The 24,626-nt window shown below is 41.8% G+C and overlaps 1 protein-coding gene across 9 annotated transcripts in view; it reads right to left on the reverse strand.

Moving 5' to 3' along the window:
- Positions 1–24,626, reverse strand: part of LOC140210664 (uncharacterized) — a 182,710-nt gene that overhangs the window by 100,696 nt on the left and 57,388 nt on the right. For all 9 annotated transcript variants that reach the window (XM_072279827.1, XM_072279821.1, XM_072279828.1 and 6 more), the window contains exons 9-10: positions 23,673–23,862; positions 674–827 (exon numbers count right to left, since the gene is read on the reverse strand). In XM_072279827.1, coding sequence (XP_072135928.1) covers positions 674–827; positions 23,673–23,862 — 344 coding nt within the window. The remainder of the gene's footprint in view (positions 1–673; positions 828–23,672; positions 23,863–24,626) is intronic.

The raw sequence follows: 24,626 nt of genomic DNA on the forward strand, positions 1-24,626 counted from the left end.
CCAAAAGTTGGTGAGATCCTCTTCAAAAAAGCAAATCAGTCTCAAATGATCTTACTGGGGCCTGATAAGCCTCTAAATGGATATGGCAGTTGCTTGAATTTTCTGAGAATCCAAGACCAGCTATGGTACACTGCAGAGAATTAAACTCACTGAAGCTGCATCTGATTTGGAAGAAATGCACCTCACACAGTATTCTGCAATGTGAATATCAATTAATTTTACTGTAAAGAGCTCATATCATTATGACATAACTACTGTACCCTGCAGTTACAAGATACCCACAAGCATACAACAGTGTTGATTTTGCAAAAATTTCATACACATCTATTTATTATTTATTGAGAAACAGCACAGAATAGGCCCTTCCAGCTCTTCGAGGTGCACCAACTGTTTTATTCTAGCCTAATCACAGGACAATTTACACAGACCAATTAAATTACTAATTGATACTTGTTTAGGCTGTGGGAGGAAAGCCATGCAGTCACAGAGAGAACATATAAACTCCTTACAGGCAGCAGAAATTGAACCTGGATCGCTCATACCGTAAAGTGCTGTGCTAACCACTACGCTACCGTGCTGTCCCATAGATATGAAAACATCTATCAGGATTAAATTCCATATTCACACACAAGATGAATAGAGAACATTACAGACATTAGAGAAGTTTACTTACCTGGTCTTGCAACATTTTAATTTGTTCTCTGCTGCTATTGACTTCTATCTCCATCTTGTAAATTGATTGCTGATGCATTAGTTCTTCTCTGACTGTATTTTCTTGACTCTGTTTATGCTGGGCATTCTCAACTTTGAGTTTTTCAATCTGTGTCCTGTGCATAGTAATGAAAACAAATTGAGAACTCTGGTTGTCATCAAAGTTAAGACCTACCCATTAAAAATATATTTAATCTCCAGCATGCAGACTAGAGGTCACAAGCAACATTTTAGTAATAACAATGTGCCAGATTTAAATATCCTTTTCATACTTTATAATGCATTATTGACAGCCTAGCCTTAACTGATCCTCATATTAGAGATTCACTCCATGTGGTATTATTTAAATAATTTGATACAAGAAACAGTATATCTGCTGTAACACTGATCACCTGTGTTTCAGTGTGAGCTGTGTCTCTATGTGGGCACATGGCCAAGTGGTTAAGGCATTCAACTAGCGACCTGAAGGTCATGAGTTCGAGCCCCAGCCAAGGCAGCGTGTTGTGTCCTTGAGCAAGGCATTTAATCACACAGTGCTCTGCGACGACACTGGTGCCAAGCTGTATAGGCCCTTGGACAACATTGGTGTCGTGGAGTGGGGAGACTTGCAGCTTGGGCAACTGCCGGTCTTCCATACGACCTTGCCCAGGCCTGCGCCCTGGAGAGTGAAGACTTTCCAGGTGCAGATCCATGGTCCCGGAAGACTAACGGATGCCTTAATAACGTGTCTCTAGCCATACTGCCCAACGCAGTTCAATGCTGGCAAGTAGTCAACAAGGTAGAAAATCCCCCATATATGGCTTGTACACTGAAAGCTGGTTTCTAGTTATGTTGAATACCAACCAATCAGACAACTCTAAATATTCAGGAAAATAAGTCAATGTATTATCGACAGTTCTATCAGGTGATATTCATAGACCAAGGAAATTAATTCCAGAGGTAAGTTGAGAATGACTGCCCATGACATCAAGGCAACATATGACCAATTAAAGCGTCAAAGAGCCCCAGTAAGATACTAAGTCAAGGACTTCAAAGTTTCAAACACTCTAATGGCTGGATTCCTTTCTCACACAAAGGAAGATGGTTGTGGTTGTTGAAAGTTAACCTTCGCAGGCATTCCTCAGGATGGCATGCTTAGCCCAATCATTTTTATTTGTTTCATCAATAACCTTCCTTCCATAATCAGGTTAGATGTGGAGACGTTCACTGATGACTGTGCAATGTTAAATTCTATTTATAACTCCTTAGCAAAAGAAAAAATCCAGAGCTGAATGTAGCAAGAGCTGGATTACATTCAGTTATGTTCAGGTAAGTGGCAGGTAACATTCATAGCACAAAACTGCCAGGTATTCACCATCTCCACCAACAAACAACCTCGCCATCCGTCTACCACGCTGATTATCCCCAATAAATACTCTGAAGCATTGCTGGGAAACAGAAGAATAGGTTAGAGGTTGGATCTCCTGAAAGTGAGAGACTCCGTGATCCATAGTGGAGTCAGAAGCATAATGGAGTGTTTTCCTCTTGCTTAAATGACCACAGCTTCTACAACACTCAAGATGTGTGACACCATGCAAAGTATCTTGCTTGATTTGTACCCAGATAATCACCTGAAACATTCATTTCCTCTACGACTGCTGCACAGTGGGAACAGTATGTGCCACTTACAAAATGCATTACTGGCCCAGGATACTTAAACAGCACTTCTTAAATGCTTGACTTCTACCATTAAGAAACAAGGACTTCACACACATGGAGACACCACAACCTGTATGTTTCCCATTGAGTCACGCTCTTTCTTGACTTGGAGGAGGAGGAGGAGAGGATGGCAGCGCGACGCAGCGTGCGCGGCCACTTCAGTGGTGATGTCTGTTATTTGTCAAGTAGGGGACCGTACACAATTCTGATTTGATGAGACAGACGTGAGAGTACGAAGGAACATCTGGAGAAACCTCTGAAATGCCCGTTTCGCTGCCGCTGTTACTCTGTGGTCCAGAATCACCGGAGGAGAAGGCCCTGAATCCTCGGCTTTGCTTGTTTCGGTGGCTGGGACGAGGTCGAAGGTGCTCGGGAGGCTGTATCAGAGGGGCTGGTGGGAGGCTCTAAGTTTTCGGACGGATGGACTCAGTGTCGGCTGTGGTCGGGTGCTTCCAATGCATTGGCAGTTGTTGGTGCCTAGAGGTTTATGGCAGGGAGTCTCTCCCTTTGCCGCCTGCTATCGGGGACTCGGGAGTTGATTGATTCGGGACTTTGAGACTTTTTTTTTTACCGTGCCCATGGTCTGTTCTTTATCAAACTATGGTATTGCTTTGTACTGCTGTAACTATATGTTATAATTATGTGGTTCTGTCAGTGTTACTCTTTGGTTTGCCCTGTTTTTCTGTGATATCACTCTGGAGGAACATTCTATCATTTCTTAATGCATGCATGCATTTCTAAATGACAATAAACGAGGACTGAGTGTTCTCATAATCTAAAAATATAAAGATGTCCTTTTGTTATTATAAGATCTAAATTCTGGAACTCCTTCTCAACGTTTTCATACCTTCATCAGAATGTTCTACAACAGAACAAGAAGGTTTCTCACCAAGCTATTCCCAAGAACAATAAGGGAATAAATAAATTAACATTGATCCTCCCCATCCTTCTCCCAAAGGGGGATTCAGAACTCATTGTTCTGATTTCACATCTACACTGAGCAACAGGTTTTAGCGCTTATAAGTATTGGTATGATTTTTAGGAAGTGAGTGCCAGGTGAGATATCTTTTGACACCGTGCAGTACAAGTAATGCCGTAACTTGAGAGTTTATTGCCTTCAGTAAAGAACCTCCTGTTGATAGCTCTGGTACAGTTATTTTCTCAGCAAGCAGCAACACTAATGAGTCCAGACACAACATCAGTATCAGATTTGAGATGCAGCTACTTGAGGGGGGAACAGGACAGCGGTGTAGAACAAGACAATAGCATTAGTAATGGAACTGATATAAAACCTATGCATGTTGGGGAGCAAGAGAAATGAGGATGCAATTAGTCACTTACCCTGTATATAGAATGAGTGGAAATGTTCCTGAGGTCAATTGGTTCGTCAGGCAAGATCTTCTTGCAAGGAAACCATGCTGACTTTGTCCTATCTTGTCCTGTGTCACCAAGTACTTCATAACTTCATTCTTAACAATTAACTCTACCATCTTCCCAACCACTGAGGTCAGGCTAACTGGTCTATAGTTGCCTTTCTGCTGCCTTCCTCCTTTCTTAAAGAGTGAAGTGACATTTCCAGTCCTGTAGCATCATGCCAGAGTCCAATGATTTTTGAAAAATCATTACTAATGCCTCCACAATCTCTACTGCTACCTCTTTCAGAACACTAGGGTGCAGTTCATCTGGCCTGTGTGAGTTATATACCCTTAGGTCTTTCAGCTTTTTGAGGACCTTCTCCCTTCTAATAGTAACTGCACTCACTTCTCTTGCCTCACACCCTACAACATCTGGCACACTGCTAGTGTTTTCTGCAGAGAAGACTGATGCAAAATAGTCACTTAGTTCATCTGCCATCTCCTTGGCCCGCGTAATTATTTCTCCGGTCTCGTTTTCTAGCGGTCTTATATCTACTCTCATCTCTTTTTAATTTTTTTTACATACTTGGAAAAAGCTTTTACTATCCACTTTGATATTGTTTGCTAGCTTGTTTTCATATTTCATCTTTTCCTTCCTAATGATTCTTTTAGTCGCTCTCTGTAGGGTTTAGAAGCTTCCCAATCCTCTGTCTTCCCACTAATTTTTGCTTTGTTGTATGCCCTCTCTTTTGTTTTTACATTAGCTTTGACTGCCCTTGTCAACCATAGTTGTACTATTTTGTCATTTGAGTAATTCTTTGTTTTTGGAATATATCTATCCTGCACTTTCCTCATTTTCCCCAGAAACTCAGGCCATTGCTTCTCTGCTGTCAGACCTGCCAGCATCTCCTTCCAATTTTCTTTGGCCAACTCCTCTCTCATACCAATGTAATCTCCTTTACTCCACTGAAATACTGCTATGTCAGACTTTACTTTCTCTCTATCAGATTTCAAGTTGAACTCAATCATATTATGATCATTGGCTCCTAAGGGTTCTTTTACCTTAAGCTCCCTAATCACCTCTGGTTCATTACATAACACCAAATCCAGTATAGTTGATCCCCTGACAGGCTCAGTGACAAACTGCTCTAAAAAGCCATCTTATAGGCATTCAACAAACTCACTCTCTTGAGATCTATTTCCAACGTGAATTTCCCAATTGACCTGCATGTTGAAATCTCCCATGACTATCGTAACATTGCCTTTTTGACACGACTTTTCTATTTCCTGTTGTAATCTGTGGTCTACATCCCAGATACTGTTGGGAGGCCTGTATATAACTGCCATCAGGGTCCTTTTGCCCTTGCTGTTTCTTAACTCATCCCTCAAGGGTTCAACATCTTACGATCCTATGTCACACCTTTCTACTGATTTGATGTCATTATATGTGAGAAGAGGAAATAAATACATATTTTTAATATTGGCAGAGTTAGGGACAAGAAACATGAGAATCTACCAGCATCCCAAATGACAGACAAGATCTCATATAAGAAATATATAGGAAGGCAAATGATCCAACACTGCTCTAAATTTAAATAATGTTGATTGGAGATAAATATGCACATGTCACAAAAATATTTGCTTAGCTACTTCATTTTATTCACGGATACAGCACAGAACAGGACCTTCTGGCTCAACGAGTTGCACTACCCAGCAACCTATTTAACCCTAGCCTAGTCATAAGACAATTTACAATGAACAACTGACCTACTAACCTGTACATCTTTGGACTGTTGGAGGAAACTGGAACACCCAGAGGAAAACCACACGCTCACAGTAAGGACATACAAGCTTCTTAAGGAGGACATTGGAATTGAAATCAGAAATCCATTGCCTCGAGCTAACTCCATTACATCACGCTAACTGCTATGCTGCAGTGGCACCCTTTTTGAGATTACTGCAAATTTCTTGGAGGGCGAGATAACGAATGTCTTAATTTAGGACATATATCATAATTCAGGTTCTTCAGCTGTTAATTTCAATATGCAGGTACAAACGTTTGTAGATTAGAAACTCTGGATGGTGCTGTATGCCAAGAGAGGGAATTTGTAGAATGCCAACAATATGGCTTTTTAGAGCAGCTTCTGGTTCAGCCCATTAGGGGAAAGGCAATTCAGCGCTGTGCAATGAACCGAATTTGATTAGTGGGCTCAAGGTAAAGGAACTCTTGGGAAGCAGTGATCGCAATATGATAGAATTCACCCTGCAGTTTGAGGGGGAGAAGATAAAGACAGATTTTTCAGTATTATAGTGGAGTAAGGGGAATTATGGAGGCATGAGAAAGGAGCTGGCCAAAATTGACTGGAAGGGGACACCAGCAGGAATGATGGCAGAATGGTAATGGCTGGAGTTTCTGGGGGGAATTTGGAAGGAGCGGGATAGATATGTCCCAAAGAAGTATTATAAATGGAGATTGAGGCTATCGTGGGAGACAAGGGAAGTCAAAGATAGCATTCAAGCAAAAAAGAGGGTATATAATAAAGCAAAAATTAGTGGGAAGTTAGAAGAATGAGAAACTTTTTAAAACCAATAGAAGGTAATTAAAAGCCATTATGAGAGAAAGATGATTATGAAGTTATGGTAGCCAATAATATCAAAGAGCATACCAGAAGTTTTTTTCAGATGATAAAGAGTAAAAGAGAGGCAAAAGTGGATATTTGACCACTGGAAAGGTAGTAATGTGGGACAAGGAAATGGCTGACAAACTGAATAAGTATTTTGCATCAGTCTTCACTGTGGAAAACACCAGAAGTATGCCAGAAATTCAAGAGTGTCAGGGAGTCAGAACTGAATGTACTGTAGTTGCTATAGCTAAGGACAAGGTGCTTGGGAGCTGAAAGGTCTGAAGGTAGATAAGTCACCTGGACCAGATGGGCTACACCCCTGGGTTTTGAAAGAGGTAGCTGAAGAGATTGAGGAGGCATTAGTAACAATCTTTCAAGAATTACTAGATTCTGGAATTCTTCTGGAGCACTGGAAAATTAAAAATATCACTCCACTCTTTAAGAAAGGAGGGAGACAGAAGAAAGGAAATTATAGGCCAGTAAGCCTGAGTTCAATGGCTAGGATAATGTTGGAGTTCATTTTTAAGGATGAGGTTTTGGGATACTGTACTTGGAGGAACATGATAAAATAGGCTGAAGTCAGCATGGTTTTCTAAAGGGGAAATCTGGCCCAACAAATCTGTTGGAATTCTTTGAGGAAATAACAGACAGAATAGGCAAAGGCAAAGGAGAGTCAGTGGATGCTGTTTACTTGGATTTTCAGAAGGCTTTTTACAAGTGCTGCACATGAGGCTGCTTAACAAGATAAGAGCCCACGATATTACAGGAAGGATACTGACATAGATAGAAGGTTGGCTGCCTGGCAAGAGGCAAAGAGCCGGAATACAGGGAGCCTATTCTGATTGGCTTCTAGTGACTAGTGGTGTTCCGCAGGGGGCAGTTTTGGAGCACAGTTTTTGATTTTATATGTCATTGATTTGGATGATGGAATTGATGGCTTTGTGGCTAAGTTTTCAGATGATACAAAGATAGGTGGAGAGGCAGGTAGCATTGAGGAAGCAAGGAATCTGCAGAAGGACTTGGACAGATTGGGAGAATAGGTAAAGAAGTGGCAGATGGAGTATAGAGCAGGGAAGTTTATGGTCATGCTTTTCAGTCCAAGGAATAAAGGCATAGAATATTTTCTAAAGGGGAGAAAGTAAAAGAAGAGGTGCAAAGGGACTTAGGAGTCCTTGTGCAGGATTCCCTAAAGGTTAACTTGCAGGTTGAGTTGGTGGTAAGGAAAGCAAATGCAATGTTATGATTCATTTTGAGAGGACCAGGGTCCAGAGGATGTTCACGAGTATGATTCCAGCAATGAAAGGTTTTATGTATGAGGAAAGTTTGATAGCTCTGGGCCTGTATTTGCTGGAGCTTAGAAAAATGAGGGGGATCTCATTGAACCCTATCAAAAACTGAAAGGCCTAAATACAGTGTATGTGGAGAGGATGTTTCTTATAGTGTGTGAGTCTAAGACCAGAGGGCACAGCCTCAGAATAGAAGGATGACCCTTTAGAATAGAGATGAGAAGGTATTCCTTTAACAGAGGGTGTTGAATCTTTGAATCTATGGAATTTATTGCCACGGATGGCTGTGGAGGCAAAGTCACTGAGTATATTTGAAGTGGAGGTTGATAGGTTCTTGATTAGTCACAGCATCAAAGGTTATGGGTGAGGAGACTTGATGGGCTGAACAATCTCGTTCTGCTGCAATGTCCTGTGGTCTTATGGCTAAAGCAGTGTAACCATGAAGAGAAGGTAACCTGGAGGATGGAAACCAAAAATATGTCAGGGAATAATTTCTTTTGGGGCGAAACAAATCTCACAAACAGCAAGTCACTAGAGGATTGGATTGATACAGAAGATAGACCACTTGTTTTCTAAAGGGTTATTGAATTGACTTTATTTCTTACGTCCTTCACATACGTGAAGAGTAAAAATCTTTACATTACGTCTCCATCTAAATGTGCAATGGCAATCATAGTAATTTATAATAAATAGAACAATCAATGTAACATAGAAATAAACTCTAATCAGCATGAGTTAATCATTCTGATGGCCTGGTGGAAGAAGCTGTCCCAGAGCCTGTTGATCCTAGCTTTTATGCTGCCATACTATTTCCTGGATGGTAGCAGCTGGAATAGATTGTAGTTGGAGTGACTCGGGTCCCCAATGATCCTATGGGCCCTTTTTACACACCTGTCTTTGTAAATGTCCTGAATCATGGGTAGTTCACAACTGCAGATGCACTGGGCTGTCTGCACCACTCTTTGCAGAGTCCTGCGATTAAGGGAGGTACAGTTCCCATACCAGGCAGTGATGCAGCCAGTCAGGATGCTCTCAATTGTGCCCCTGTAGAAAGTTCTTAGGATTTGGGGGCCCATACGTAACTTCCTCAACTGTCTGAGGTGAAAGAGGCTCTGTTGTGCCTCTTTCACCACACAGCTGGTGTGTACAAACCACGTGAGGTCCTTGGTGATGTGGATGCCAGGGAACTTAAAGCTGTTTACCCTCTCAACCCCATATCCATTCCTCCTGTAATCCACAACCAGCTCTTTGGTTTTGCAACATTGAGAGAGAGAGAGGTTGTTTTCTTGACACCACTGTGTCAGAGAGATGACTTCTTCCCTGTCGGCCACTTTGTTATTGTTTGAGATTAGTCCAATCAATGTAGTGTCATCGACAAATTTAATTAGCAGGTTAGAGCTGTGGGTGGTGACACAGTCATGGGTATCCAGGGAGTAAAGGAGGGGACTTAGTATACAGTCCTGAGGGGCTCCTCTGTTGAGAGTCAGAGGAGTGGAGGTGATGGAGCCCATTTTTACCATCTGCTGGCAATCTGACAGGAAGTCCAGGATCCAGCTGCACAAGGCAGGGTCAAGATCGAGGTCTCTGAGCTCCTTGTCGAGCCTGGATGGAATTATGGTGAGCTTTGAGACCTCAACCTAGATATTCCTCCAATTATCTCTCTTTATACTTAAGGCAACTGGGAAAGGGTGAAAAAGGAGAACACATCAGTGTGGATCAACTAAATTTCAAGCTTTAGTTATGTATAACAGGGATTCTGATAAATAACTGAAAGTACATACAGGTTTCCCCTGCTATCCAAAGGTAGAGTGTTCCTATGAAATGGTTCGTAAGCCGTAATGTTGTAAAATGAATAAGCAATTACCATTTATTAATATGGGAAAAATTTTTGAGTGTTCCCAGACCCAAAAAATAACCTACAAAATAATGCCAAATAACACATAAAACCTAAAATAACAGTAACACATAGTAAAAGCAGGAATGATATGATAAATACACAGCCTGTATAAAGTAGAAATACTTTTCTGCAGCACTGTCTAGTGCAGTGAAAATCTTGCAGAAGCGCTCTAGGCAGAAACACTCTCTCCAGTAACCTTTAAGCTATGAAGCTGCCAAATCATACCAAATAACACATAAAAATAAACAACCTATATAAAGTAGAAATAATGTATGTACAGTGTAGTTTCACTCATTGGAATCAGGAAGACTCCAATAAATTGCAGTTTCGTCACAGTTAAACACTTGCTTATACGAATAACCACCTGACGCAATCAGCATTCAACCTCTGATCTGGGCCGACATTTACGTGCCGGGCAGCACCTAATTAATTAGCTTGTTTATTTTCGCTTTTTTCTTAAAAATGTGCTGTGTACGTCCCGACTACCGCTGCACCACTGCATTCTTCGCGGCCCAGAGGTTAGGGACCACTGTTTAAACTATGAAGATGCCCTCACCTCAGAAACCAAACAAACCACCCATGACTACCTTTAAATTCCACTTTCGCTACACTTTCGTCACCATCGTCCAGTGCTTTCTGTTTCAGCTTATTAAAAAGACTGACTGATTTCTCCTTAAGTATAAGAAAACTTAACAGAACACCACGCTTTGTACACCCATCAATCCACTCAAGCAATAGACTTTCCATTTTATCTATTATTGGATGCCAACGAAGAGAGACCACTTTGCGACGAGCAGAACAGTAACATCGGCAGCTTTCAAAATTTTTTCTCTCTGTGTATAAATAGTGCGAGTCGTGGACGCAGGCAAGTTCAACACACGGACAGTGTCCTTACTTCGTTCACCACGATCGAAACACTTAATTATGTCTAGTTTTATGCTAAGTGTAACATCCTTACGAGCTCTTTTAGGTTTTTCTGATACCTTAGAACTCATCTTGCTAACAGATGCACAAAATAAATTGATAGAAAGCACGTGTTTAAGCAATGGCAGCTAGAATGCAGTTCCGGGGGAGGAGCTTGGCTGCTCATGGCGTGCACTGCCTTTTTTCATAATAGTGAAAACATCTTCTGTTAGCGAAAACAGGTAACTAATGTAGGTCTTTCGTAACAGCGAGGTGTCGTAAAGCGAACGTTCGGAAAATGGGGGCCAGCTGTACAACACAAGAGATCACTCATTTAGGATTAAAGCTGGAATTAATTTCTTCATTCGGGGTAGGGAAGTTTTAGAATTTTCAAAGTTCAAAGTAAAATTTATTATCAGAGTATATACAGGTCACCACATATAACCCTGAGATTCTTTTTCTTTGGGCATACTTAACAAATCTATAGGACAGTAAACTGTAAACATCAGGAATTGTTAACTGTAAACAAACTATGCAAATGCAGATGTAAATAAATAGCGATAAATAACAAGCATGAAAGAACAATATAACAGAGTCCTAAATGAGTCCTTAAATGAGTGTAGCTATCCCCTTTTGTTCAAGGTCTGATAGTTGAGTGGTAGTTACTGTTCTTGAACCTGGTGGTGTGAGTCCTGAGGCTCTTGTACCTTCTACCTAATGGCAGCAGTGAGAAAAGAGCATGGCCTGGGTGGTGAGTATCTTTGATGATGGATGCTACTTTCTTACGGCAATGTTTCATGCAGATGCTCTCAATGGTTGGAAGGGTTTTACCCGTGATGTACTGGGCTGAATCCACTACCCTTCTGTAGGATTTTCTGCTCAACGGCATTGATGTTCCCATACTAGGCCGTAATGCAGCCTGTCAGCACATTTTCTGCCACACACAAAAGAAGTTTGCCAAGGTATTTAATGACATACTGAAGCTCTGCAGACTCCTGAGGAAGTAGAGGCACTCTCGTGCTTTCTTCACAATAATATTTATATGGTGGGTTCAGGACAGGTCCTCTGAGATAGTGACACCCAGGAATTTAAAGTTATTAACTCTCTCCATCTCTAATTCTCCAATTAGTACTGGCTCATGGACCTTTGGTTTCCCTCTCCTGAAGTCTACAATCAGTTCCTTGGTCTTGTTGACATTGAGCGTGGTTACACCACTCAGCCAAGTTTTCAGTCTCCTTCTTGTATGCTGATTCATCAGCCCCTTTGATACAGCCACACTGTGGTGGTCAGCAAACTTGTATATGGTGTTGAAGTTGTACTTAGCCAGTCATAGGTGTTAAGTGAGTAGAGCAGGGGCTAAGTACACATCCCTGCGGTGCTCCTATGCTGATGGAGATTGTGGAGGAGATGTTTTTGCCAATCAGAACAGACTGGGGTCTACAAGTGAAGAGATTTAGGATCCAATTGCATAATGGGATACTGAGGCCCAGGTCTTGGAGTTTACTGATTAATTTTGAGGGGACGATGGTGCTGAATGCCAAGCTGTAATCGATGAAGAGCATCCTGATGTATGCATCTTTGCTGTCCAGATGTTCCAGGATTGATTGAAGAGCCAGCGGCGTAGCATCTGCTGTAAACCTGTTGCTTCGGTAGACAAATTGGAGCAGATCCAAGTCGTCATTCAGACAGGAGCTGATGTGCTTCAACACCAGCCCCTCAAAACACTTCTTCGCTGTGGATGTAAGTGCCACTGGATGATAGTTATTTAGACAGGTTACTATGCTCTTCTTGGGCACCGGTACTATAAAAGCTCGCATGAAGCAGCTGGATACCACACACTGCTGGAGTGTGGGGTTGAAGATATCCATGAATACACCAGTTAGTTAGTCAGCACAGATCCTCAGTACTCAGCCGGGTACTCCATCCAGACTGGACACTCTCTTAAAGACATCAACTTCAGATACTGAGACCAAAGGACCATTGGGAGACATGGGGGTGCGCTATGGTTCCTCCCTGTTCTGGTGGTCAAAGCGAGCATCAAGGGCATTTGAGTTCATCTGGAAGCGAAGCTCTGCTGTCCCCTATGTCTCAAGATTTAGCTTTGTAGGAGGTTATGGCATTCAAACCCTGCCACAGCTGTTGAGCATCCCTCGTTGATTCCAGTCTCGTCTGGAATCTGCAGTTCGCCTGAGGGTTGGCTTTCCGGAGATCATACCTACACCTCTTGTAGCATTCTTGACCTCCAGACTTGAATGCCTCTGATCTGGCGCTCAGCAGGTTCCGGATTTCTAGATTATGAGGACACTCAGTCCTCGTTTATTTTTTAGATTAGGATTTCATTGTTTATCCAGTTTCAGTTCAAGACAGAAAGTGACAAACTTTTAGATATTAAAGGAATCACAAAAAATATGCTTAGTGTAGAGAAAGTCACTGAAACAAAAGATCATCTTCCTGTTGACCAGGTGCAATGTCCTGGTCAAACTCTGCTATTTCTTATCCTCATATTGAAAGTATCTGGTATGATGCATTTTCAGTGTTCTAATTTCCTGTTGGTATCTGAGGTTCACCAATTTACAAGCTTGGCAAACGAAAGTTGCTCTGTGAGCTTAGTGGAATTTGGAGAGGACATTTAGGGAATATGAAAAACAAAATATTTTGCCCTTAAATAATTGCAAAACTGACATTTTATTTATTTTTCTTTCCTTTGAGTTACAATTTTACTGGTCAGCAATTAGTATGGGTACTCCTTTAGGGTTCTACATGTTCCTGATGGAAGCTGCAACATCGCTACCTCACTTACCACTTCGAACCATTTTCAAACAGCGCAACGTATTAATTCCAAGCTAAGATATCTGCTGCAATACACACAAAATGGCTGGAGGATCTCAGCAAGTCAGGCAGCATTCATGGAAATGAACAAACAGTCAATGTTTTGGACTGAGATCATTCTTCAGAACTGGGAAGGAAGGGGGGGGGGATGCCAGAATAAAAAGGAGGGGGGAGGGGAAGGAGGATAGCTAGAAGGTGGTAGGTGAGCCAGGTGGGTAGGAAAGGTAAAGGGCTGGAGAGGAAGGAATCTGATATTGGGGGGGGCGGGGGAGGGGGAGAGTGGACTATAGGAGAAAGGGAAAGAGGAGGGGCACCAGGGTGAGAAGAAGTAAGAGGCCAGAGTGAGGAATACAAGAAGAGGGGAGGGGAGAGAATTTTTTTTTCCGGAAGGAGAAATCGATATTCTTGCCATGGAGCCTATCTTGATGGAATATAGCATGTTGCTCCTTGACCACGAGGGTGCCCTCATCATGGCACAAGAGGAGGCCATGGACCGACATGTTGGAACGGGAATGGGAATTCCTGAGCCAGAAGTGATCAGGGTCACTACATATAGCAGCAACGTGAAATAAACAGGTTGTCCTGGGACATTTGTTTTACAGCAGCGGCCAGGTTGACCGTCCCATGATATCAAAGTATTGTCCTTGAAGTGAAGTTCTGTTATTGGCCATCCTTCAGCTCCTCTGAACTGAAAGTACAGTGGTGCCAGGTGCCATATCCACCACTTTATAACCGCTTCTGGAACTCCGTTTTTTCCAATTAAGTTTCCTCAAAATTCTATCCTAAAAGTACAGATATATTTCAGCCTTACTGCCCATCATAATGGAAATCAATGATTTGAACAAAAGGGACGGGTTGCACCTTAATAGGCGGGGGACCAGCATTCCGGCAAGCAGGTTTGCCACTGCAACACGGGTGTGTTTAAACTAAGTAGTGGGGGGGAGGGAAGAGAGAGAGGGGACGAACTGGAAATATCAGGATGGAGTTAAAGGGAAGGTGAGAATAAGAAAAGTTAAGACAGACAACAGAATCAACGGAGCAGAATGCTCAAGAAGGGATCGTACAGTATGGCCAAGTGAAATAGGAATTGATATGGGAGGTGAGGGGAGTAATGAATTAGAAGTATTGTATATGAATGCACGGAGTATAAGAAATAAAGTGGATGAGCTTGAGGCACAGTTGGAAATTGGTAAGTGTGATGTTGTGGGAATAACAGAGACATGGCTTCAAGTGGACAGGGCCTGGGAAATGAACATTCAAAGGTATACATCCTATCGAAAGGACAGACTGATGGGCAGAGGGGGTGGGGTGGCTCTGTTGGTGAGGAATGATATTCAGTCCCTTGCAAGGAGGGACATAGAATCAGGAGACATAGAGTCAGTATGGACAGAACTGAGAAATTCTAAGGGTAGAAAGACCCTAATGGGAGTTATCTACAGGCCCCCAAACAGTAGTCTGGATGTAGGGTGTAAGTTGAATCAAGAGTTAAAATTGGCATGTAGCAAAGGTAATGCTACAGTTGTTATGGGGGATTTCAACATGCAGGTAGGCTGGAAGAATCAGGTTGGTACTGGACCCCAAGAAAGGGAGTTTGTGGAGTGCCTCCAAGATGGATTCTTAGAACAGCTTGTACTGGAGCCTACCAGAGAGAATGCAATTCTAGATTTAGTGTTGTGCAATGAACCGAATTTGATCAGGGACTTCAAGGTAAAGGAGCCATTAGGAGGTAGTGAACGTAATATGATAAGTTTTAATCTACAATTTGAGAGGGAGAAGGGAAACTCGGAAGTGTCAGTATTACAGTTGAACAAAGGGAACTATGGAGCTATGAGGGAGGAGCTGGCCAAAGTTCAATGGAACAATACCCTAGCAGGGATGACAGTGGAACAACAATGGCAGGTATTTCTGGGAATAATGCAGAAGATGCAGGATCAGTTCATTCCAAAGAGGAAGAAAGATCCTAAGGTGAGTAAGGGGCGGCCGTGGCTGACAAGGGAAGTAAAGGACAGTATAAAGGTAAAAGAGAAGTATAACATAGCAAAGATGAGTGGGAAGCCGAAGGATTGGAAAACTTTTAAAGAGCAACAGAAGATAACTAAAAAGGGAATACGCAGAGAAAAAATGAAGTACGAAGGTAAACTAGCCAAGAACATAAAGGAGGATAGTAAAAGCTTCTTTAGGTATGTGAAAAGGAAAAAAAAATAGTTAAGACCAAAATTGGGCCCTTGAAGACAGAAAAGGGTGAATTTATTATGGGGAACAAGGAAATGGCAGACGAGTTGAACAGGTACTTTGGATCTGTCTTCACGAGGGAAGTCACAAACAATCTCCCAGATATAATAGTGGCCAAAGGACCTAGGGTAATGGATGAACTGAAGGAAATTTATATTAGGCAGGAAATGGTGTTGGACAGACTGTTGGGTCTGAAGGCTGATAAGTTCCCGGGACCTGATGGTCTGCATCCCAGGGTACTTAAGGAGGTGGCTTTAGAAATCGTGGACGCATTGGTAATCATTTTCCAATGTTCTATAGATTCAGGATCAGTTCCTGTCAATTGGAGGGTGGCTAATGTTGTCCCACTTTTCAAGAAAGGAGGGAGAGAGAAAACGGAATTATAGACCGGTTAGCCTGATGTCGGTGGTGGGAAAGATGCTGGAGTCAATTATAAAAGATGAAATTACAACACATTTGGATAGCAGTAACAGGATAGGTCCAAGTCAGCATGGATTTACGAAGGGGAAATTGTGCTTGACTAATCTTCTGGAATTTTTTGAGGATGTAACTATGAAAATGGACAAGGGAGAGCCAGTGGATGTGGTGTACCTGGACTTTCAGAAACCCTTTGATGAAGTCCCACATAGGAGATTAGTGGGCAAAATTCGGGCACATGGTATTGGGGGCAGAGTACTGACATGGATTGAAAATTGGCTGGCTGACAGGAAACAAAGAGTAGCGATTAATGGGTCCCTTTCGGAATGGCAGGCAGTGACCAGTGGGGTACCGCAGGGTTCAGTGCTGGGACCACAGCTATTTACAATATATATTAATGATTTAGATGAAGGGATTAAAAGTAACATTAGCAAATTTGCTGATGACACAAAGCTGGGTGGCAGTGTGAAATGTGAGGAGGATGTTATGAGAATGGAGGGTGACTTGGACAGGCTGGGTGAGTGGGTGGATGCATAGCAGATGCAGTTTAATGTGAATAAATGTGAGGTTATCCACTTTGGTGGTAAGAACAGGAAGGCAGATTATTATCTAAATGGAGTCAAGTTAGGAAAAGGGGAAGCACGACGAGATCTAGGTGTTGTTGTACATCAGTCACTGAAAGCAAGCATGCAAGTACAGCAGGCAGTGAAGAAGGCTGGTGGCATGCTGGCCTTCATAACAAGGGGAATTGAGTATAGGAGCAAAGAGGTCCTTCTGCAGCTGTACAGAGCCCTGGTGAGACCACACCTGGAGTATTGTGTGCAGTCTTGGTCTCCAGATTTGAGGAAGGACATTCTTGCTATTGAGGGAGTGCAGTGTAGGTTCACAAGGTTAATTCCCGGGATGGCGGGACTGTCATATGTTGAAAGATTGGAGGGACTGGGCTTGTATACACTGGAATTTAGAAGGATGAGAGGGGATCTGATTGAAACGTATAAGATTATTAAGGGATTGGACACGCTGGAGGCAGGAAGCATGTTCCCGCTGATGGGAGAGTCCAGAACCAGAGCCCATCGTTTAAGCATAAGGGGTAGGCCATTTAGAACGGAGTTGAGGAAAAACTTTTTCACCCAGAGAGCGGTGGATATGTGGAATGCTCTGCCCCAGAAGGCAGTGGAGGCCAAGTCTCTGGATGTTTTCAAGAAAGAGATGGATAGAGCTCTTAAAAATAGCAAAATCGAAGGATATGGGGATAAGGCAGGAACTGGATACTGATTGTGGGTGATCAGCCATGATCACAGTGAATGGCGGTGCTGGCTCAAAGGGCTGAATGGCCTACTCCTGCACCTATTATCTATTGAAAATCTATTGGATAATTCAGTTGTAATATAATGTTACAGGTGTATTTCTAGTGGTGTTCAATATAATGGACAAATGGTCTATCTATAATATTATATGAAATCACAAGAGCTATTCTTCATACGGCACTATTTTTACTCACTCATTCTGTCAGAGGAAATATTCCTCATTGAGAAAATTCCCAATAACAAACAGACATCGCAAACCACTAACTCCTAGAATGGATAATCAATACTGCTGACTTCTAGTCATTTTCTCCTCCATCCATGCCACCAGACCAATATAAATCCTAATCAATACCCCTGCAATTACATTTCCCAGGCTTGTGGCAGAAGATACTTAAGGAATTATTTCATGTCTGACAAATACCCAGTTTATTCTTCCTTCCATCACTTAATTACTAATCCTACTTAATGCCTATTGGCATTTCATGTAGTTAACACCTCTGTTCACAGACTGTTCAGACATCCCTTTTCTTTAAGTGATGATAGGAAAACATCCCAGCAGTGATGTCAGCTTGCTTTACTGATAATCCACTGAAGTGAATACTATTAATTTTATGGTTCAATTATTCCAAATTATTACAGTGCTTTAACTAAAGGAGTTCAAGGCATATCTGTTTACTCTTAATGAAAATGAAGACTTAAAGAAAAGATTTAAATTAAGTAAAAGAAAGTATTTAAAATCATGGGTACAATAAATGTTTTTTTCTGAATACTATTCATAGTACAAAAAATGTGGAAGTTCAGAAATCTCTGTGAATTAACTTATCTACTCAAGTATTATACTAATTTTTCAGGGGCACCCAAACATTTAGTGCAGGGACATTGGCAAATCTGTCTGTTGAGCATACTGACCAACTTAATGCTTTTAGTAGTGCCAGTAAGATGTTTATAAGCAAGCCTGGTCCTTGATTGGACTAGGCCTCTCAGTGGGTTTATCAAGTGACCAGTCAGCACCTTTCACCTAGTACTCCCTCACTTTCTGCTCTGCAAACAACTGCTCTTGGATAATTGCTATAAAGATATTCTTAATACCCACAGATGATTTGCAGACCATTGCATCAGGACGGGTAATATTATCATCAAGGATGCCTGCCACTCTTTTGATTCCCTTTTCTCCCTTCCACCTTCTAGGTGAAGATATTGGACCTTGAAAGCCCAGACAACCAAATTCAAAGGTAGCTTCTTACCCACTACAACCTCTGCTATCAGAATTCTGAACCAAGCATCTTTATCAAATCCCCTCCCAGTAGTGCTGCCGCATGTTGGATCCTTAATTCTACCTCCTCTATTATTGTCACTTCAGCTTTTCTATTAGCACTACTATGCACCATTTCTATCTCTTTGCCCTTGCTGCTGTGTTTATTGTCAATTTAATATTACCATGCACACTGGTTACTTTGAGTTTCATGCAGGCAAGGAATTTCATTACTGTCATGGTCCGGTCCATGATGTCCGCATTCCAGTTCATGGACTCACGACTCCGGGCCTTCCAGCTGTCCCTTGTTTGACTAAATCAAAGGCACCTGATTCCCATCTTTGGGCTTGCAATGTAAGTAGCCTTGGGAGTGAGTGTGGGCTGTACACATGTAGCGGTGAAGGGGAATGAGAGGGTGGATGAGTTGGTAAAGAGGGTGTTAAAGAAAGAAAATGTGGAAATGCACATTAGTATCAGTAAAGCAGAGGTTAAGTATGTAATCTGGGAAAAAGTCAACCGAATGTGGCAAGAAAGATGGGACAGGGAGGGGAAAGGGAGGCATTTCTATCAAATACAAAAGAGTGTTGCAGTTACTAGGGTAGGTAATGGAAACAGAAGAGAGGAAATTGTGTGGACTAGGTTAAGGCTGGGGCATTGTGCATTAAACAAAACATTGAAAATGATAGGGAAACACCAGACAGGATTGTGTGAGGAATGTCAGGAAGAGGAGTCAGTAGAACATGTAGTTCTGAGTTGCAGGCAGTATGGGATACAGAGAGAGTTGATGAGAAATAAATTAAGGGAGTTGGGGATGCAGGAATTCACATTAAAAGGGTTGCTGGGCATGGGTGAGAGAGCACAAGTCTGGGTATTTTTAGCGTTTTTAAGGGGTACAGGGGTTTTTTATAAAATATGATGAATAAACAGGAATAGGATACTAGGATGGTCAAAGATGGGAGGGTGAAGTGTAGGTTTGTGTGTGTGTGTGTGTGTGTGCGTGCGTGCGTGCGATTGGGTGAAGGGATTTAGAATGTATGTCTAGTGCACATTCTGGAGCAGAGGGTGGCGGTAATGCACCATTAAGCTGGATGCCAACCGCCGTAAAACAAGATACAGACAGACAGTGTGGGCTGTTGGTTTGTCTTGTTAGTCTGCCTTGGAGCAACCTGCTGGTGGAAGGCTAGAGTAGCCAATTGCCATCTTTAGGCTGTGTTGGGGAACCATCCCCTCATGGAGCCTTGCTGTCAGTAGTCAGAGCTGTCTTTGTGGTATGGATTCGGCTGTTTCCTGGCCAGCTCAGTGGCTGCCAGCCACTCCTAGCTAGGTAGGGATCTGGCTGTTTCTGTAGCCAGCTGAGGTTGCTGGCCAAACTGAGACTTGGAGCTACCCCAGAGCAGAGATGGAACTGTCTATTGTTCTTTGGTGTTCGTCTTGTCTTGTCTTGTCCTTGCTTCCATGGGGTAATTCAGGCTGTCTTGCTGTTGTCCTGCGGGGGGGCGGGGGGGTCATGTCTTGTTCTCGCCTCTGTGGGGTAAGTCAGTGGGGTGACATGTCTTTGCCTCTGTTGGGTAAGTCTGGCTGTCCTGCCGTTACCCAACAGGTGGCCCTGTCCCACCTTGGTGTGGAGGTGAAGTTGAGTCCTGACTTGTCAAAGGATAAGTCCTGGCTCTATGTAGATGTTCAGTTCCCAGTCTGTCTCCAAGCTCCAGCCTCTGAGTTATCAGCCTCCGCATTTCAAGCCCCGAGGACCCCGCAGCCAAGCTCCAAGACCCAAGAGCCCAAGCCTCAAGCCATGTCATGTCCTTGCCTGGTTCTGGGGTCCGAGCCTGAGGCAAGACCCAGGTTCTGGGTCCTTGTCCAGTCTCGGGCTCGGAGTCTGAGCCTTGTCTCCTAATCCATGGTTCCTAGTCCTGGTCCTGGTCCTGCTTTCCCTAGCCCAAGTCTGTGTTCTTGTCCCTGCTCCTGGTCTGAATCCTGTCACGTCCCTACTCTAGTCAAGTCCTGTTTCTTGTACTTCAGTGTTTTTGTCTTGCATTTGGGTCTGTTCCCAGCACCCCCTTTGTGACAATTACACCCTGGTGTATATGACCATAACCTAAAATAACTATTTAACTACCTAACCACTCAGACCAAAATGATGACATTACAATTTATAACATAAACAACAAAGGTAATTAATTACATTTAAATTTTTTGTTGTGCTCAATTAAATTAGGTGAAAATGAAGCACAAATTAATACAGCAAAGTTGAAATCATAAGGCATATTACACAAAAGAGTATCTGACACACACACACTCTGGATATTTATATACTATATTAGTTTGCTATTTGATACAAATTCTGTCAATAACAATGATGCTTTCCACTGTGTGCGTGTGTGTGTGCATGTGTGTATGTGACTGATACTGATTTGAGATGTGAATTTACAGTGCACATATGACATCTCATCTTCTAATCAAATAGCCTAATACGATCTTTTCTTTCACGACTATGACAGGAAACTGGGAGAATTTCACTGCCATGCCTAGCTCCACACTATGTGCAAATCAAAAGCAAACCAGGACCATGTGAAGAATAACAGATATCAGGGTTTATTTTGTGCCCAGCGATTCTTCATGTGTAGCACACAAAATCTGAAGAATAAATGCTATCGTTAGATGAAATAAAGGTAGGAAGTTTTCCAGTAAAGTCCCACAGAAGAGATTTGTGCACAAAGCAATTGAGGGTAATGTACAGACATGCACAGAGAACTGGTTGGCAGAGAGAAAACAAAAAACTAAGAGTTGGAACAAACATGCCCTTTTTCAGTGGCAGACAGTAAATAAAGGGGCATTGCATGGTTTATTGCTGGAATCACAACAACTTAAAAAATCAAAATGAAGGAATTAATACCAGTGAGCTTGTTTTACCCACAAAGCTACTGGGAGTTTGAGCTGGGTGGAAGACGTAGAGGGGTTCTGATGCTATTTGGTTGGGCAGTATTATGTTGATTAGTGAGAGATTAGGCAAAACCCTAATAGTAAAAACAGGAAGCAAGATTATTATCCAAAGGGTGATATAACAGGAAAGTTCAAAGGTCAGAGGTTTATTTATTATTATAGCATGTATCCATATACAACTCCGAAATTTGTCTTCTCCAGATAGCCATGAAACAAAGAAAGAACATGAAAGTCAGCAAAAAATCTAAACAGAACATCAACCCCCAAACACCCTCCCATTGCACAACAAAACGGAAGAGGACTGGTGATAAAAAACAGAATATAAAAACCATAAGTCCACAGTCCATAAATGCAATAGTCCAATCCATAAACACAGAACCATGATACCATCCAACAGTATCACCACCATTCATCAAAAAACAGGGATATCACATGAGCCTGGAGAGGCCTACCTACCTGCCACAGTGATAGGCTGCTCACAAACTCCTTCTCGGCAGTGATCTGATACCCAAGTGTCATTTTATACCAGTCAATTGAAGCAAGCATGCAAGAATAGCAGGTCATGAAGAAAGCTAATGATATGTCAGCCTTCATAACAAGAGGATTTGAGTATAGGAGCAGGAATTTCTCCCTTGCATTTGTACAAGGTCTTGGTGAGGCCACATTTTAAATATTGCCCAAAGATTCACAAGACTGATTACTTGGATTCTAGGGACTTCCTCAAAATTCTGCTGGCTCCAAAAAGATTCCTACCAAACACATAATCCTTTGCTGGCATTTCAAAGACATCAGTTCCTTTGCAACCTCCTAGTCTGCTCTTTTGTCCCACCAAACTTTTCCCGTCATATGGCATTTTCCTCTGTGGTCACAGTAAGTGCAACAATTTCTTGTCTTTCCGAAACAGCCCTTCTAGATGAAGCACTGATGTACTTGTGCTCCTTCTAATCTAGTGTACTGCACAGGAGAAACCAAATGCAGATTGATGATCACTTGGCAAAGCACCTGCATTCAGCCAATAGGAGCGGCTGTGCGATTTGGATGCCTGCTATAATTTCTATTACTACCACTCTTTCCTGACTGTCTCTGGCCCTCAGTACCACTCCAACAACACAAGCTCAAGAAGGCTCTAAGTGAAGTGTCTCGATCTGGAATGTTGATTATCCATTTCCCTCTACAGATGCTGCCTGCTCTGTGAAGTTCCTCTAGCAGTTTGCTTTTTTAACATTACGTGGCAACCTGCAGGATACAATTTCAAATGTACACTTTCTTTCTGTCTGTATCAGACCTAGCCACTTCTGTCTATCGTCATTTGGGTTCCATTTTGCTTTTCCATTTGTATAGTCTGACTTGCTAGGCATGTCCCGCAGCCTTGCTATTGACAACACATGGACAATGAAGCATAATGTGCTTCCTACTGCTCCATTACTTCATTTGCTCTCATTTTATAAGATATTCCCCTTGTTCTACCCATCCCTGCTACACCTTCTCCACTGCAGAAAACCAAATTGTTTCCTCTTTTTTCCAGTTCTGACAATGGGTGTTTGACTTGAAATATTAAATTTCTCTTTTCACAAATGCTGACTAACCTACGAGTATTTTCAACTCTTTTGTTTTGCTTTAAATTAACAATATTTGGGTAAGAGATTGAATAGAAGAGGAAAAAAAATACATAACTGAACTTAAAAAAAACAAACTATTTTACTATGATAATGAGGGAAAATTGCTGTGCTACTGCATTTTTTGTCCCAGATTATTATTGTAGGATAATCACAAAACAACCCAAATACACAATTCAGCTCTCATTTTAAATTCAAATCAATTGTCATTTTTATATTATAGTGTATCTTTGTGTCAATATTGTTAAATAGCACAGCAATTTTGGGAGCAGAGGAATAGAGATGTCTGGGGCAGAGTTGCTTCTCTGTAGGAAAGGCTTGGATACAAAACTTAAGAGATACAGCACCACCATATGTGGGAGAGTGTAACTACAACTACTCAAGTTTATAGACAGTTTCTGTTATAGATATAGACATTGAAAGTTATACTAGCAAATGCTGACACAAAATATATTCAAGTTGACGTCCTTTAAAATTGATACTTTGCTTTTTGCTGCACCTGTGTTGTTTAGATCATAAATCCATTTGATCTTTAACTAAAAACTTGAGTACATTAGTTTATGATTAATAAGTCACAGTTGTAAACAATGCAGTAACTATTTTACCTGTAATATTCTTTCTCCTTTTGGTACTTAACTGACAGCTCTTTCAGTGCTTTGAGTTCAGACTGTAGTTTCCGGTTTGCCTGTTCATGTCGTACTGTTTCTGCAATACGATCACTGAGTTGGTGCTGTGTGGTCTGCAGGCTGTTCTCCATCAATAAAAGTTTCTCCTCTTGGTGTGCCAGCTCCTGTGCTGTGAAGTGAAACAGCCACTACTACAATAGGATTCATAATTTTGTTAATGTTCCAACAATAATCTCTGTTTCAATGAAATTAATGCACAATACAATAGTCCCATCACTGTGTGAATTGTTTCATTATCAATCTATCACTTGAAATATTTACATTACTATTCTTATGCAAATATTCAAAATGCAAAACAAAAATTATCGCTTGCTTGCCATAAATTGGATCTTAAATGTATATCACACCCACCGGCAGAAAAGTAACAATCGAATATTACTACTTTAAGACTTCACTGTGATCTATTGAATGGATAATATAACTGGTAATGCAAGAAAGGAACAAATGACACATTTTTTTTCTAAACTTGACTCATTTTAATAAAATGGGCTAGATTTTGTGACAAGAATGATGACAAGGCTAACAGCATGCTGTGGGTTAAATCCAGAAGTGACTTTGGGTAAATGCATATACACAGTTAATTAAGGAGTAAAGAGCTTCTTTTAAAGGTATTACACTTCTGCACAATGTGCAGCTCTCTCTGCTAAATCCAATATTAAAATTAACAGTGAATTTGGGGATCAGTCGCTAGTGCTATGATTATAGCAGGAGTAATTGAACTTTCAACTTGATACCTACTGCCAAAATACTTCTCTGACCTTTGCTGATTGAGGACCCACAGAGACCATTGATTTTTTGGATACTGTGCAGAATCACATGTAAAACTACGCCCTGAAACCTGCAAATCTTTTGTGAGTAGCTTCCCTGACTGTG

The sequence above is a fragment of the Mobula birostris genome, chromosome 15, assembly GCF_030028105.1.
Source record: "Mobula birostris isolate sMobBir1 chromosome 15, sMobBir1.hap1, whole genome shotgun sequence".
Lineage (NCBI taxonomy): Eukaryota > Metazoa > Chordata > Chondrichthyes > Myliobatiformes > Myliobatidae > Mobula > Mobula birostris.